At 49.8% G+C, this 16,928-nt stretch overlaps 1 protein-coding gene across 1 annotated transcript; it reads left to right on the top strand.

Annotated features, from left to right (window-relative positions):
* The first annotated feature begins 692 nt into the window (after window positions 1–692).
* On the top strand, window positions 693–16,515 carry Dusp5 (dual specificity phosphatase 5). The gene is made up of 4 exons (XM_004659352.2): window positions 693–1,080; window positions 6,441–6,589; window positions 11,396–11,615; window positions 15,027–16,515. Exons 1-4 carry the CDS (start codon window positions 702–704, stop codon window positions 15,431–15,433), a joined length of 1,155 nt encoding a protein of 384 aa, XP_004659409.1. The 5' UTR covers window positions 693–701; the 3' UTR covers window positions 15,434–16,515.
* Window positions 16,516–16,928: the final 413 nt, after the last annotated feature.

The raw sequence follows: 16,928 nt of genomic DNA, 5'->3' as shown, positions 1-16,928 counted from the left end.
TTCACCGGGGGAGGGGGGGGGCGCAGGCTCGAGACCGGCGCCGGCCTACCCTGGAGGTCCTCGGCCTCCGTCAATAAACCCGAAAGCCGGATTGCACGGCGGGCCCTCCCCCCACCCCCTTCGCACACCGCGTGGGTCACGCCGGCGCGGTGGCGTTCCCGACACCCCATCCGTGGTCCGGGTGATGCGCGAGTGAGTGTGTCCGCGCCAAGCCACCTCTTCCCCTTCCTCGCTCTGACTAAGGCTCCCTCACCGTCCGCCCGCGGCGTCCGGATCCGCGAGGCTGGAGGAGGGGGGGGGGCGGGCGGGAGGAGGCGGCCGAGGCCACGCCCACCAAGGGGCGTGGCCAAGCCGGGGCGGGGGCGGGCGCACACCCATCTTTGCCCTTATATGGGCAGCCACGTCACAGGACGCGCGCTCATTCACATAAAACGCTGCACTGCCGGCGGAATCCCCGGCTTCTCGGGCAGCGTGTGGCTGGGTTGGAGCGCCGAGCGCGCCGGGGCGGGAAAGAGCTTGGCACGCCGGGGCGTGGGTGGGGGACCCTCCCCTCCGGCTCCAGGCTCCGTCGGCCCTCCGGTGTCCTCTCTCTTCTGGGTCCCGCCGGCACCCTGGCCGTGGGCACCTGCGGGGCGGGCGGCGCCGGGCCGCTGGGTGGTGGTGGTGGTGGTAGCCGTGGCGGCGGCGGCGGCGGCGGCGGCATGAAGGTCACGTCGCTCGACGGGCGCCAGCTGCGCAAGATGCTCCGCAAGGAGGCTGCGGCGCGCTGCGTGGTGCTCGACTGCCGGCCCTACCTGGCTTTCTCCGCGTCCAGCGTGCGCGGCTCGCTCAACGTCAACCTGAACTCGGTGGTGCTGCGCAGGGCCCGCGGCGGCGCCGTGCCCGCCCGCTACGTGCTGCCCGACGAGGCGGCGCGCGCGCGGCTGCTGCAGGAGGGCGGCGGCGGCGTGGCGGCCGTGGTGGTGCTGGACCAGGGCAGCCGGCACTGGCAGAAGCTGCGGGAGGAGAGCTCCGCGCGCGTCGTGCTCACCTCGCTGCTGGCCTGCCTGCCCGCCGGCCCGCGGGTCTACTTCCTCAAAGGTGAGAGCGCGCTGGGGCCCGCCCACGGTAATCCTAACACCCGTGCCCCGAGACTCCCGGACCCCGAGATTCCCTCCCTCTCCCGACTCCCTGGACCCGGGGAAGTCTCCACTTGGCGGGCGTGTGTGCGCACCCGAGCGAGATGTGCCGGCTTGGGAAGGGCTCTGCGGACGCCAGCGCCGGGAGCTTTCCCGCTCGCTACCCCGCGTTCCTCGAAAGCATCTGGCCTCCCGTCCGTCCGCCCGGGTTGGGGTGGGCTGGATGGTGCTTGCGCACGGTGCTCCTTTACAGTAAGGTGGGGAGACGGCGGGGGGAACGGACCCTCATCTTGGGCGCCCCGTGCAGACACTGGGTCGCCGCTCTTGCCGGCGGCAGGGCTCAGATCTGGCGCGACCCAGCCCGCGGAGACCCTCCTCTCCCAAGAGCGTGGCGCCGTGATGACCACCCTTTCTTCTTCCCGCCTAGACAATTAGAGTTCGTTAAGCTGTGTCTTTCCCTGGCCTCCCCTTGCCCTTTTGACCCTGGCGTGCTCCTCCCCTTCCTTTCGCTTTATTGCTTTTTATTGTTTTCCTCTGGCCTCCTCTTAACCCTTGTAGGCCTTTCTCAAACTCAGTTTGAAGCTGACAGCCTTCCCACCCCTTTCATCTCCTGCCCTCCCTGAGAAGCGGGGTTATCCTTGGGGACTGAGACTACTGCCTGGCCTAGTTAGGCTAGCCAGGAGCTAGAAGAGGTGCTGCGGGGGCTGTGTGGTGTGGAGGAGAGTCTGTGGGCTTGGAAGCCTGTAGAGTTGCCTGCACCGGACCTGGCCGTTTCACCTGCTGGGGAGTTAACTTTGGCATCCGGTTGTGGGTGGGTGGGTGGGTGGGTGATGACTCTCAAACTCCGGAGCATTGATTTCTGGGTCACTTCCTGTGACTGCTCCTGACTTGTAACTTCAAATGTATGGGAGTCCTGGTCTGGGTGCAGAAAGGACATGAGAACCCACCCCCAGGCAGGGCCCCAGAGTCCCGTTGCTTTCTCATCTTGTGCTGTAACTCTGGTGTGGTTCAGAACTCAGGTGCAATTAGTTGAGAGTTGGGACCCTGATTCAAAGCCGTGCAACTTGAGGAATTTCGCACACTGTAGGCCAGGAAGATTCCAGAGGCACGAGAGCAGCTCCCCATCTATTAGCACCTCTTCTTAACTGTCCCTATAGATCCCATTATGGAGATAACTAAGGTGGATGACGATCCTCCCTGCAATCCCAGCCCCCAGGGGGTGGAAGGATGACCTGCTGAAGCTCTAAAGAGGTCTCAAACACGTGGCTCCTTGATTTCTTTCTCTTCCTGATGTGTTTGTGGTTTGTCAAGTACTTAGCAATGCATGGGGTGGGGGGAGGTGGACTGCCTCAAAGATAAGTCCCTACCTGGCTTGCCTCTCTCCCCTCCCCCCTCCAGGCTTTAGGGGTCTGTGTGCATGACTCTAGCAGGATGTAGGCAGCTCCATAGACTCAGGAAAATTGCTTTAAAAATTTTAAATAAAATAATGAACATATCCAAGGGAAATTTTGAACAGCAAAAGGGTGTAGAAGAAATACCATCAAACCCAGTTTTACACCCCAGAGAAAGCCGCTGTTGTTGGTCTTTAGATAATTTCTTACAAGGATAGATGATTTCTTGCAGGTATCTAAAGACATAAAATTTATGTTATATATATATATATATATATATATATATATATATGTATATTAATTTATTTGAGAGAGAGAAAGAGGCAGATAGAGAATGGGCGTACATGCCTCGCCTTGTGCATCTGACTTCGTGGGTACTAGGGAATCGATCCTGGGTTCTTTGTCTTTGCCAGCAAGTGCCTTTACTGCTAAGCCATCTAAGCCCAAATGTTAGATGTTTTCTGATTCTGCATCTTTCACCCATCTCGTTCTTGGAGGCTTGTGTACAACAGGATATCCTCGTCTCTTCATGGTAATGTGGGGATGGCCAGTAGGTTGCTTGCAGCCTCTATGTTTAAAGCAGTGCGGGAGAGAGGGCAGATACCCTGGTTCAGATGCTCTAGCCCATGATTGTCTCATCTTTTAGTAAAACCACGAGGATTTCCAGGCCAAAAGTTATGTGTTTGAAGTTTCAGTAGAAATCGGTCCCCTTATGACAGTACTAAAGTTCAAACTGTTACCAGAGGGAAATTTTTCCCTTATCTCTCCTTCCCTAACCCATGTCCAGATAGCCATTCAGGTTTTAACCTAGTGGCATTCAAATCTTCAGGCAATACCTTTTATTCTTCCTACATCCCCTCTGCCAGGCTGAAGCCCACTAAATGAGATGAGGAATACTGAAATGGGCGCTTATTTATTTATAGTCTGTGCACTGCCTCTGTTCCCTGGGCAATGAATGCAGTGGTGGTTGGAAGTAGACTCACCCTGAGGAAGGCTGAAGCAGTGGCTGAATTGCCAGTGCTCTTGCAGTGTGAGTGAGGCCCCAGAGAGGAATGTTGTCTCCACACCTCTGTGGGAGTGGGTGGAAGGCAGAGACCATCTAATCTCCTGACCCCAGCCTGAAGAGGCCGGCCCTGTTTATCTGTCCCTCAACTACCTAGGACTCTTCGTCAGCCTGCTCTATTTTGTCAACAGGCGGGCAGGATCCAGCCCACACTAGCACCTCTCTGCCTTCCTGGCAGCCAGCTCTTGAGTGATCTATATAAAGTAAGGAGATGAGGTGGCCTGAGGGATTTTCATCCCCAAGTTTGGGAAGGCCTGGGTCATTATTTCTCCAAATTCCTACCTCAAGTCACTCATTTTGTGCTGAGAATGTAGACCCAGTTAGGTGGTGTACTGACTAAGAGCAAGGTGGAAATCTGGCATTCTCTCTGTCTCCTAGAATGGAAGGGTTTCCCTCCCCTCCAGGGAAGCTAAGCCACAAAGTCTTTATTCCTACCCCCTCTCCAGTCCCCTTCCGGCCAGGCCTTTTGTCATCATGACTGGGAACATGACCACTGTGGAGTGCCATAAGCTCATGGGGGTGGGTGTGCAGTGGGCTGTTTGTCCCAAGTGACCACGGGGGAGATCTAGGAGTACTAAAGGGGGCCGGGGCAGTTGCAGCTGAGAGGAAGCTATAATGGCAAGATGACTCATTCTAGGAATTACTGCAGCTTCTTGGGGGGAGTTGGAGGCTGCCCTGTAATCCATTAACCATTTGCTGACTGCAGCAGTTTGAAAAAGACAGCATGCCATGCCCAGAGAGAGGGAGGCTGGACACTACCACAGGACCTAAGTAAAAAGGTGGTTTTGGTAAAAGAACTGGTATCAGGATGCATATTTAGTTGCTGATCTGATGGCAAGTGCATTCTTTTTTTTTTTAATTTTTATTAACATTTTCCATGATTATAAAATATATCCCATGGTGCAAGTGCATTCTTGAGGCCAGTGAAAGACCAGGGGTGGGTTGGAAGCAGCGCCCCAGGCTGTTTTTTTGTTGGGAGCTGAAAGTTCTCAAACAAGGCCTTCAAAGGGTCCTTAGACCAGTTTCTTTTAATTATTTATTCATTAGAGAGAGAGAATATGGGTACGCCATGGCTTTTGCTGCCTCAAAGGAACTCTAGATAGATGTAGTATGTGCCACTGGCTGTGCATCTGGCTTTCTTTACATGGGTCCTGGGGAACTGAACCTCAAGCTAGTCTTTCATTGTTTCTTCCCCAGCGTGTAATGGTCCTGAGGCTAGTCCTATGGGCACATTTCCTTTCCTATGGGCCATTTTTCCTTTTTTCTTTTTTTTCTTTCAGTCAGACATTGTATGATGGTGTAGACCAACTTATCCTTCAGCTTGGGATCTTCTTGTCTCATCCTCTCCCAGTTTTAGGGGGTCATTTTTTAATTAATTAATTTATTTATTTATTTATTTTTGGTTTTTTGAAGTAGGGTTTCACTCTTGCCCAGGCTGACCTGGAATTCACTATGTATTCTCAGGGTGGCCTCGAACTCATGGCGATGCTCCTACTTCTGCCTCCCCTGAGCTGGGATTAAAGGCGTGTGCCACCTCTCCTGGTTCGGGGATCATTTTTAAGCTTAAGTGATATATCTGGGAAATATAATGTAAGTTCAAATGTAATATTAGGATTTTTCTAAATATTTTTGTTCATTTTTTATTTATTTATTTGAGAGCAACAGACACAGAGAGAAAGACAGATAGAAGGAGAGAGAGAATGGGCGCTCCAGGGCTTCCAGCCTCTGCAAACGAACTCCAGACGCGGGCGCCCCCTTGTGCATCTGGCTAATGTGGGACCTGGGGAACCGAGCCTCGAACCAGGGTCCATAGGCTTCACAGGCGAGCGTTTAACCGCTAAGCCATCTCTCCAGCCCATATTAGGATTTTTTTTATGCCAGTAGTTGACAGGGGAGAGGAGGCAGGAAGAGAGAATAATAGATAAGACAGAAAGGGTAGGTGGTCCCAGACATTTTTGAACCTATGGGGACTGAAAATTAAGTTCAGAAATCCTCATGCCTACCATTTGGTTTAGTTGGTAATTAAGTTGGTTTATGACTCTAACGTGGATCTATAGAAGGGGTTGTCAACAGTATTTTAACACCTTAGGGTTGAGAAAAGGCAAAGGCTAATTTACTGCTGAGTTGCAACCTCATGGAGCCTCCAAGCCTTTATGAATGGAGGGAAGCGGCCTGTAATTCTACTTAGAGCAGATGGGCTTGGGAAAAAACCAGTTTAGGTGTCTCCTCATAAATTAATGAAATTTTGTACAATCACACCTTCATTTTAGATGAGTAAGAAAAAAGATGGCTTTTGTTTTCTAGAGGGATTTGGTTAATATTTATCAGATTCCAGGTAGTTCCTTTCACAGTTTAAGCTGTTTCTGATAGACACAAAAAGTTAATCATTGCTTCTCTGAGTGATAGACTTTTAGCTGTGTGCGTATATGTGAATAAAACCTATTTCTATTCTAAAACTGGTGGTTGTGTTCAATTTCTTACACTTTTATTTATTTTCTCTTCTAGAAGAAAAAGGTTTCTTTTTTTTTAAATAGCACGCTGCAACGAGCACTGGGCATGGCAGTAACAGAACAACTATTTGTAGCCAAGCGTGGCGGCGCATGCCTTTAATCCCAGCACTTGGGAGGCAGAGGTAGGAGGGTCACCTGAGTTTGAGGCCACCTTGAGACTATATCCAGGCCAGCCTGGACTACAGTGAGACCCTACCTCGAAAAAACAAAACAAAACAAACAAAAAACATTTGCCAATATTCTTTTTTTATGCTATCACACATTCAAGGTGTCAGCTGTTAGGTATTTTTGACAGCCTGGTTAGTCAGAAAACTGAATGCTTTTGCCTGACTCATCTTTGTTCTATTTGTTTTTGAAGGGGGATATGAGACCTTCTACTCACAGTATCCTGAATGTTGTGTGGATGTAAAGCCCATTTCACAAGAGAAGGTTGAAAGTGAGAGAGCATTTCTCGGCCAGTGTGGAAAGCCCGTGCTCAGCGTCAGCTACAGGCCAGCTTACGACCAGGTATGTGCTCCCCAACTCCTGTCTCTCTCTCTTCCTCAGCACCCTGGTTCAGGTTGGTTCTTTGTGGATCCATGCCCCAACACTGCCCTCCAGCTGAGGGTGCTGGCTCTGTGGCTTGCCAATGTGAGTTCAAGCGCTTAAGCTGACAAGAGCCAGCAGGCCACAGGGTGCTGGGTAGTTTCTGGAGAAAAGAGGAAATGAGAGATAACATTATTATTAATAGCTGGCTTGGGAGGTTCCGGGAAGCTTGGAAATTCTGGTTTAGGTTTCTCTTGAAGATGTTTCAGAGCTGACTTTCAAGCTTCCTGTGTTCTTTGTAATAGTTCATTCTCTGCATTTCTGTGTACCAACCCAGCTGCCTGCCAAGGTGTAGACACACCTTGGTATTTTTAACTGAAACCAGTGGAGAGTTGGTGTGATAGAGATAGCTAAGTAGCTCCCCTGAGGGCTTCTCTTTCCTCCGTCTGTCTGTGTATGCACGTTTCTGTGTGCCCACACATAGCCAGAGAGCCTGAGGGATTCCTGTCAGTGGGATTAATTAAAGGCGCACCACCAATGCCTGATATATATATATATAATATTTATTTGTGAGGGAGAGAGAGACAGTATGGGCATTCCAGAGGCCCTTGCCACTGCACATGAACTCCAGACACAAGCACCACTTTGTGCCTCTGACTTTACTTGGGTACTAGGGAGTTGAAGCAAGGCTGATAGGCTTTGCCAGCAAGCAACTTTAGCCACCATCTCCCTAGCCCCCTGGAAATTTTTGTTGTTGTTTCAAGTTAGAGTCTCACTTTGGCCCAGGCTGACCTGGAGCTCACTCTGTAGCCCAGGCTGGCCGTGGACTCACAGTGCTCCTCCTCGCTCAGCTTCGGTGCTAGGGTTAAAGATGTGCGCCACTACTCCCAGGATATTCCTTAGCATTTTAACATGAGTTCTGGGGGTCAGGATCAAACTCAGGTCCTTAGGCTTATAAGGTAAACACTTTACTGACTGAAGCATCTTCCTAGCCCTCGTTATTTTTACTTTTTTTAAAAAAAAAATATTTATTTATTTTTTATTTGTTTGTAAGCAGAGAGAGGCTAGGCACACCAGGAGCTCAAGCTTCTGCAATTGAACTCCAGATGCACTTTGTGCATCTGGCTTTATGTGTGTATTAGAGAATTGAAAAATCTGTCGTTAGGCTTTGCAGGCAAGTGCTTTAACCACTGAACCATCTTTCCAGGCCCCCTCTTTTTTTTTTTTTTTTTTTTTTTTGAGACAGACTTGCTGTATATCCCAGGTTGACCTTGATCTTGAGATTCTTCTCCCTTAGCCTGCCAAGGGCTGGGATATAAGGATGGGCTACCATATCTGGCTGTCTCCTGAGGGTTTCTGGTGCATATGTAGTTCTATAAATTCTGACACCAGAGGAAATCGGGAAATACCAGAAAACCTCATGTTTGTATAAGTGTATGTTGATGGGGATTCCCTTCAGAAGACTGTGCTTTGTGTCAACTCATTAAAGGTCAGGAGGAGCCAGGTTATCTACCACAATGTGAGAGGCTGGAGGAGAATCTGGCGACAATCCAGGTTGGGCTCAGACCCCACCGTGCCATGTCACAGAGGGCAGAATAGTGCACGTTGTGTACTGGCATGAGAGAATGAGAATGCTGATGGAGGGTTTCAAGCTTTCCCCCCACGCTCAGCACGTAGGGATCAGGAAAAAGCTTTCTAGATGTTGCTGCAAACACCAGCTCCCTGTCTGGAGTAGAACTTTGTCCCTAGGGACAGTTTTCCAAGTAAAACCAGGTGACCTTGTTTTGAATGGAATCCCTGCTCAGAAAGCATGTTAGCTTGGCCAGGTGCCAGGGTTAGGAAAACTCACTGTGCATGATGAGCCAGCATCTGGATGTGCGTGCGTGCGTGTGTGTGTGTGTGTGTGTTTGGGGTTGTGTCTTGCTCTCTTTCTCAGAAAGTGAAAGAGAAAGAAAAGAATCTGGCAGCATCTTGTGAAACCTCATCAGAGCTTTGGCCAAGTGAGGGTGGAGAGCCCTGACGTGTCTTCAAGACTCATCTTGAGGATCCCCCAGTGCTCCTTCTTAGAAACCCTTCTGTACTGAGAGTGGCCAGGCGAAGCTGTGATATCCTCTGGGGTTTCTGGAAGCCTTTGGTATCTTCCTCTTGAGTCTAAACAAAAGATTCAGAAAGGAAAAAAAGAAGTGTTTCAGAGGTGTGATGGGCCAAGCTGCGGGGGAAATTGGATGGGATCCCAGGCTGGTGTGTCAGCGTTTTCCAGGCACTCAGGAAAGGGAAAGGTCTTAGTTAATGTCCAGCCTCCTTTGAGGGGGTGGCTGGTGGTGCCCATGGGGACAGGGCCTATAGCTGGTGAGAGGCAGAGTGGAGTGGACCTAGCTCTCTGACCTCTTTCCAAAGAATCTATAGCACCTCTGTCATTTTCCTGGCTTCTATCTAACCAGTGGGGAGCTGGGTCCAAGAAGGAAATCATTCTTGGGCCCAAACCAGGCCTGCTGGAGCTGCTGGGCTTCTGTATCTGCCTTGTGTCTTCCCTAGGGAGAGAAGCTGTCTTCTGTTTATTCATTCTTCAGCCGAATGAAAATGGCCGCTATGTAATATGTGAGCTTTAATGCATCCATTATCCCATTTATGTCTTACCAATTATCCCAAGAGGCTAGATATTATTATCCCCGGTTTACAGATAAAGGTTCAGAGGTTGGTGAAGCTGCCCGAGGGAGGGCCTGTCAGCTGGAAGCTAGGACTTAACTCAGTACTGTTCTGTTCTCTGACCCCAGTCCACGGTTGTAACCTCTGGACAGCACTGCCCCTGGAGAGCTGCTCGGTGTGTCGGGAGGGTAAAGAAGAACTTACCTCTGGAAAAATACAAGCGGGAAGGAGATTTTTTTCCTTCCCATTTTAAAAAATCTAAAGTTCTTGATTGCTAAGCTGGGTATACATCTATAAATCCCAGCCCTTGGCAGGCAAGAGTTGTTGCCACAAGGTCAAGGCCAGGCAGAGCTACATGGTGAGTTCCAGGTCAGTACAGACTACAAAATGACAGCCTGTATCAGAAGAACATAAAACAAACCAAAACCCATTAGTTTCTTTACTGATCTCTACTAAAGTAGACTTAACACAAAGCCTTGTTAAACAGACTTAGATTTCAGTCCCTACCTTGTTCTGACATGGGCACATTTTTAAATTCCATCTGAGCCTCAAGCCACCCATCTGTAAAATGGGGCAGTTACCTACCTTACAGATTTGTGTTGGGATTAGTTCCATAGTGTTAAACCCCCAGTGTTGGAAGTGTATGCTGGTTGTAAGGATGTAGTTTAGTTGACAGAGTAGTGTGCCTACCATGCACAGAGTGCCTGACTTCCATCCCCAGCATCACATACAACAGGGCACACACCTATAATCTCAGCACTGGGGAGGTAGAGGCAGGAGGATTAGAAACTCAAGATCATCCTGGGCTACGTAACAAGTTCAAAGCCAACCTTAGGATATATGAGACCCTGTTTCAAAAAAAGAGGAAAAGCTGGCATTATTATTCATATAAAATCCTCTGTTACTTTCTTTTGTGAGGAAACTGGCTTTTGCTTCAACACAACTCAGAAAAATAAAAGCAAATATGCCAGGCGTGGTGGTGCACTTTTTTAATCCCAGCACACGGGAGGAGGATCGCTGTGTGTGTGAGGCCAGCCTGAGACTACATAGTGAATTCCAGGTCAGCCTGGGCTAGAGCAAGACCCTACCTTGGGGAACAAAGAAAGAAAAAGCGAACACTAAGTGCTAGGTAGATTAGGACTTGCTGCTGCCTGCCTCTGGTTAATCTCTGCACCTTTCCTTACTAATGGGTTTGGATGAGAGTTTCCATTCCACTCCTCTTCCTGGGCAGAAAATGGAAAGACAGGAAATGGACGGCTGGATGTTAGGGAAGAGGCTTCCAGAGACTGCAGCCAGTGTCCCCCTCTCAGACTCTCAGGGCTTCTGTTGCTCCTGCTGTCGCTGGCCTTTGCTTGTCACCTTAGAACCCTGTCAGTGCTTTTCAGTTTGCCATGGGGTGGATGTTCTCTGGTTCTTTCTTTGTCTGGGTCCTCTTAATTAGAAACCTGGGGTGTGGGTGATGATGTCAGCTTCGCACCACCACCAGTCTCCCGTGTGAGAAAGGTCAGGGGTGGGGGGAGCCCCTCTGCTTGTGGTCTAACAGCTTTTCTTGGTCTTACAGCTTCTGGGTAGTAGTGGTTATTTTCGTTCTAAAACACATACTTTGTTGGGGTTGGGGAGACAGCACAGTTTACCATCCCTGAAACCTAGAGGGTTGTCTTAGGGTTTGTGGAATATGCTATGTAAAATGTCCTGGCTGTAAAGTAGGGTACTAACCGTGCCAAATGCTTCTCCCCTTTCCCTGTGGATAGGCCGAGGTTGCCCCTCGGTGCAAGAGCTTGCCACGGTACCCTTGAGCTGAAACAGGGACCTTTACAGCCACACCACTTCCCATCCTGGTTGGCGTCAGAAGGCTGCTGGCACTTTGTACCTTCTCAGTATGTGCGAAAAATGAAACTCTGGGCTGTGTGGGTTTTGCTGTCACTGAGTCACAAGGCAGTCACGCAGGGTAGAGAGTTTGCCAGAATGGAGGTGCCACCCACGCCCTTGGTTGCACCACCTGACTGAACTCTCTCTACCTGGAATCCAGAAAGGGGACCTCCTACCCTGAGAAACAAATAGGTCAGATTTTTGGTTTTTTTCTTCTCCCAAATGAGTAAGCGAATCCAATATTTCCTGGTTGCCCTTTGTCCCCGCTTCCAGGGTGGCCCAGTGGAGATCCTTCCCTTCCTCTACCTTGGAAGTGCCTACCACGCATCTACGTGTGAGCTCCTCGCCAACCTGCACATCACAGCCCTGCTGAACGTCTCTCGGCGGACCTCTGAGACCTGCGCGACGCACCTTCACTACAAGTGGATCCCTGTGGAAGACAGCCACACAGCTGACATTAGCTCCCATTTCCAGGAAGCAATAGACTTCATTGGTAGGTTCCTCATCTCCTGTCCGTTAGCCCCTTTGGAGGTATGCATTGTGGCCTTTGATGTCCTGAAGGGGGGGTTACCATCTGGGAAAGAAAGGTGTCTTGTAATTTTTTTGGGGGGGGGGGGAGTGGGGTTTTATGTAGCCCAGATTACCCTCAGACTTAAATATGGGTAGTAAAGGAGGGCCTTCCCTGATCCTCCTGCCTCCACCTGCCAAGTACTGGGATCCCAGGCATCTGACACCATGCTTGGCTTAAGAATAATGTCTTGTTGATGCAGCCACTAAGAGAGTTGGGGCCAAGAACAGATGCAGCCACCAAAAAGGCAGAAGGGAGGACTCAGGTTGTTATAAATAGGAGTTTTAATTTGCAAGATAAATGAATTAATATAATTTTATGACAACACTCCGTGCCGCTCTTGCCATTGTTTCTCGCTGGGCGGGAGCCGAGTGCGTCCGTGTGTGATGCTCTGCACGGGGAGAACCTGCCTCGCTGTGCCTCTGCGTAGGTTGGGATATTTTTAAAAGCAAACAGAAGGATCGAGGGAGCACTACTTACGCACTGAGTCTCGAGGGCCCCGGCAGCTTGCCACCGTTTTGGCAAACAGCTTTGGAGGCAGTTTGTTTTGCATTTTCAGCTAATTCCGGATTAAAGACAGCACTTGGCTTCAGCCCCATGCTTAGTGCAGTTGTCCCTTCGTGAAGAGCGAGGCCTGGGCCTCGGCCCCTGGGCCTGGGCCGCTCTGTGGCTTGTGGTTTGTAGGTACTCAGCATTGCCTGAATCGTTCTCCCAACTCCCATTTCTCTCCCCCTCCCATCCTCTTCCCTGGGGCCTAGCCTGATTATCAAGTCTGCACGCACTCCTCCTCAACTTTATGTCCTGCCTCCCTTTTCTCAGCATGCACGGCTGGAATCGAGACATGATTTTTCAGTATTTTGTTCTAAGGGATGCTGGAGGGGAAAGCTAGGTATGAGCACAAGTTCATTTGCCTAGTGCAGGCAGTAGAAAAACGTCTCTCTTCAGTCGCATGAGTGGACCTTTGCCCACTTACACGCAAGAAACTCAACAGAGGCAAAAGGCTGAGCCTGGCCTTGTCTCCTGAGTCTCTGGGCTGGAACAATCCTTTTAGAGCCTGGGAGGCTACCAAAATGATGGGTTCTGGATGGGAGTCCTTGACCCTGGGAAGGCCTTGCCCTTCCCAGCCTGTTCTTTCATCACCTAGATGGTTACCAGATGAAGTCATGAAATCTGCCCCCATCCCGTTCTCAGAAACGTCCCCCCACGTCCTGTGCGTGGGTTGTGTCTGTGCACACCGTCGTACAAGCCCATGGCGTTCTGAAAGCATAGGACGTGTCTTCCCCAGGGCCATCCCCTGCTGTTGGAAGGAAGGGAGACAGCCTCCCCGGTGGCCCTGGTGCTGAAACACATACTGGCCCCTTCCCGGGGAAGATGGGGCCGTGGGAGTCAGGACTAGCAGCAGTGCACCGCAGGCCCTGTGCATTTTTGGATGTGCTACTGGGTCTGCTAAAAGCTGGCTGCAGTGGAGAAGCAGCAAGGGGAAGAAACAGGGTACAACTCACGCCATAATCCTGGGGACCAGGTTACAGGAATTTTTATTGCAGGAGTTCTTTGTTGTTTCTTTTGAACTAATTATGTTGAGAAAACCTCTACTAAGCTACCCTGGATGTTCTTTTGGGTTTGGGTTCTCTCTATTTTGTATCTTTTATTTTTTTTATATTTTGTTTTTATTTGAGAGAGAGAATGGGTGCGCCAGGGCCTCTAGCCACTACAAACTCCAGACACATGCACCACCTTGTGCATCTGGCTTACATGGGTCCTTGGGCTTTGCAGGCAAATGCCTTAACCATTAAGCCATCTCTCCAGCCCTGTTTGGATTTCTAGATGGGGAATCTCTAGGGTTTCTCCCTGGCCTCTTGTAATTTTGATCCCGTAGATCCCTTTGCAAACTTCAAGTTGGAACCTGTAGGTGGAGGGTGTTAGGAGGGCTGACATTTTCCCTCCTTTAACAGCTGTGTTTTTGCATACCGCAGCCTTATACACAGTGCCATTTACATCTAATTTCCTGTGAAGTCATCCTTTTACTAGTAAGAGAGAATTAAGAGACTGTATTTTGTTATGTATGTGTTTTATTTGATTTGTCCTTACCAGTACTGTTTTCCCATTTTTAAAAACATTTATTTAAAACCAGGCATGGTGACGCACACCTTTAATCCCAGCACTTGGGAGGCAGAGGTAGGAGGATTGCTATGAGGCTACACTGAGACTACATAGTCCAGGTCAGCCTGAGCTAGAGTGAGACCCTACCTCAGAAAAAAACCAAAATTATTTATTTGCAAGTAGAGAGAGAAGGAAATGGGCATGCCAGTGTCTCTTGCTACTGCAAATGAACTCCAGATGCATGAGCCACTTTGTGAACCTCGCTTTCCATGGGTTACTGGGGAATTGAACCTGGGCCATCAGGCTTTGCTAGCAAATACCTATAACTGCTGAATCACTACTCCTCCAGTCCCCTTTGCCCATTTTTAACAGCTGTCGTTCTGGTTGCTAGGAGAGGTAGAGTAGGAAAGGAGGGGCACCCTTTTTGTCAGTGAGCAAAAGAATGCTAACTGATGGTGGCAGCTTTATAGCAGTGACTCCCATTGTTGAGCAAGACAGAGTTTGCAAAAGCCATTTATATCCTCCATCTAGCAAGCGTCACTTAGCCAGGGCTATCATTAGTGGCTGGGCACTGTTTGTTATATGTTTGCTGGTGAGAACTCTGGGAGCTGAGCCAAACATCCCTCCCTAGCCCAGCAGGCCAGGCTGCCCAAAGGAGTCTGGGATGGAGGTTGCTTCATCATCTTTAGACTCAGACCTGGAGAAGCAAGAATTGCCTTGCAGACAGATTTTGAGCCTCAGACGCTCAGAAAAACATGCATACCCAATACCAATGTGGGTGTGCCTTAGGGTTTTCTTTCCAGTGCCCTTTTGAACCCCATCAGTAGAACCCAAATTAAGCTGATTTCTCGAGAAGGTACTTCTCCAAGTCTAGTGCCTCCAGTGGCAGAGTCTATGCAAGTGTCCTGAAGAGCAACGAGGGACAGAAGTCAGTGAGGTCCTGAAAGCTCTATTCTCAGTAGTGGGGACTAATGACTAGCAAAACTTTTGCCTGTTTTGTTTTGGTTGAGACTGGATCTCCCTATTTAGCTCAGGCTGGCCCTGGCCTTGAACTCATGGTTCTGTCATGTCCCCGCCTGTCAAGTGCTGGCGTTGCCGGTGCGCACCATTGTGCCCAGCTCGAGGACCTCAGCTCTTGCACTTGGACAGTGGAGTCATAAACTAGGTCACACTTGTGTTGGTATTCCCTGTGGATTCCAGTTATGACTCATGGCCACATTCTTTGCTTCCTTCCAGACTGTGTCAGGGAAAAGGGTGGCAAGGTCCTGGTCCACTGTGAGGCTGGGGTCTCCCGGTCACCCACCATCTGCATGGCTTACCTCATGAAGACCAAGCAGTTCCGCCTGAAGGAAGCCTTTGATTACATCAAGCAGAGGAGGAGTGTGATCTCTCCCAACTTTGGCTTCATGGGCCAGCTCCTGCAGTATGAGTCTGAGATCCTGCCTTCCACGCCCACCCCCCAGCCACCCTCCTGCCAAGGGGAGGCAGCCGGCTCCTCATTCCTAGATCACTTACAGACACTGAGCCCTGACGTGCAGGGTGCCTACTGCACATTCCCTACCTCGGTGCTGGCACCAGTGCCCACCCACTCAGCAGTCGCAGAGCTCCACAGGAGCCCTGTGGCCACAGCCACATCCTGCTGAGATCCGGGTGGAGGTAGCAGCCTGGCCCCAAGAGCAACTGTGATTTTGTTTCCTTCCTTTTTTTTTTTTAACTTGTGGACATTTCATACCTGTGCAATACTGAAGACCTCTCTCTGTCCCGCTGCCCCAGTGAGATGGTGAGTGGTCACCAGGCTTGCAGATGAACTTCAGACTGACCTCGAGGATGGGTTCTTGGGACCGGAGGAAGGACAAGCCATGATCATAGCACAGCGTGTGCTAACTACTGTACTTCCAGACCCTCTGCCCACTCAGGACCACCCAGTCCTTGCACCTCAGAAGTTCGCCTTTTCATTTCAAGCATAAGGCAATAAAAACCCGCAGCAACGTGGGGACGAGAAGCTGCTGGGTCACGAGAAAAGGCCACGGTGAAGCCAATTCACTTTGAAGGAAGCACAATTTCCACCTTGGGTTTTGAACTTTGGTGATCTTGATGTCTGTTCTCTGTTGCTTCAGGGCATAAGCTGATCAGGAAAATAACCCTACTGGGTTTGTGGGGACACGACTATATGCCAGTTCAAACCCAGAAGTGTTTTTGAGATTCCATTTTGGAGTCCAGTGGAGGCTATAAGGAGTAAGACATGGACTCTTCTGGGTTTCTTTTTTCACTGTGGGTTCTCCCTTGACCTTGAACTTTGGCATGGTTTTTATTCATACTTGAACCTGTCTCGTTGCATCTCTCTTCAACCCAACTCTGCTGTCATTTGAAGAGTGTTTTTCAGACCCTAGGCAAAAAAAGAAAAGAAAAAAACCACCCCTCTGAGGTGGTGACAGTGGATGCCCATAGACACAGGATACACACTGAGTTCTGGGTCAGGGACGTTGAGAAGTTGTTCCTCAACTTGGTGTCCTGTGTGCTTGTGTGTTGTCTCTTGTGACACTTTTCTCCCTGCCCCTGGGGCTTGTCTTCAAATTCCTAACTATTGGGATTTGCATATTTTTCAATCTGGTACTACTTCTGTCTGTAGGTTATTTCTCCAGGGGAAAAGGCAATAATTTCCTCAGACCCAAGTGAATGTGAAGAAAGCAGTATGTTACTGATTTGTTTTGTTGTTGTTTTTTTATAGTGCAAAATAAAAATAGCAAAAGATAAAAGTGCTTATCTCTGTTGGTGGCTTGGGGTAGGGAGGAATACCTTTGGGTGGGCCTTCTTACTAGGTTTTAGCCTTTTTTTTTTCTTTCCCCCAAATGAACAGGGTGAAGATGTGAGGCTATGTTTGTTTGCTCATAAGGCAGTGTACTCTGTTAGCAAGATCCACAATGTTGCTTTCCCTAGGCAAGTCCTCAAGATGGTCAGAGTGTCTAGGACTCTAGAACACTTCACTCCCTGGGTTTGAACTTTGGATCCATCACATGTGAAATGGACTGAAACAAGCTCGATGATCCCCGAAGCTTCTGGAAATACAAAACCCTTGATTCCTGCAAACCTGACTGCTGGGCTTGTGGCCAGCCTCTCCTTGCTGTGCCTTATACATGG

This window comes from Jaculus jaculus, chromosome 1 (assembly GCF_020740685.1).
Source record: "Jaculus jaculus isolate mJacJac1 chromosome 1, mJacJac1.mat.Y.cur, whole genome shotgun sequence".
Classification (NCBI taxonomy): Eukaryota; Metazoa; Chordata; class Mammalia; order Rodentia; family Dipodidae; genus Jaculus; species Jaculus jaculus.
The sequence above is the reverse complement of the archived record's forward strand: the minus strand, read 5'-3'. Positions and strand labels throughout refer to the sequence as shown.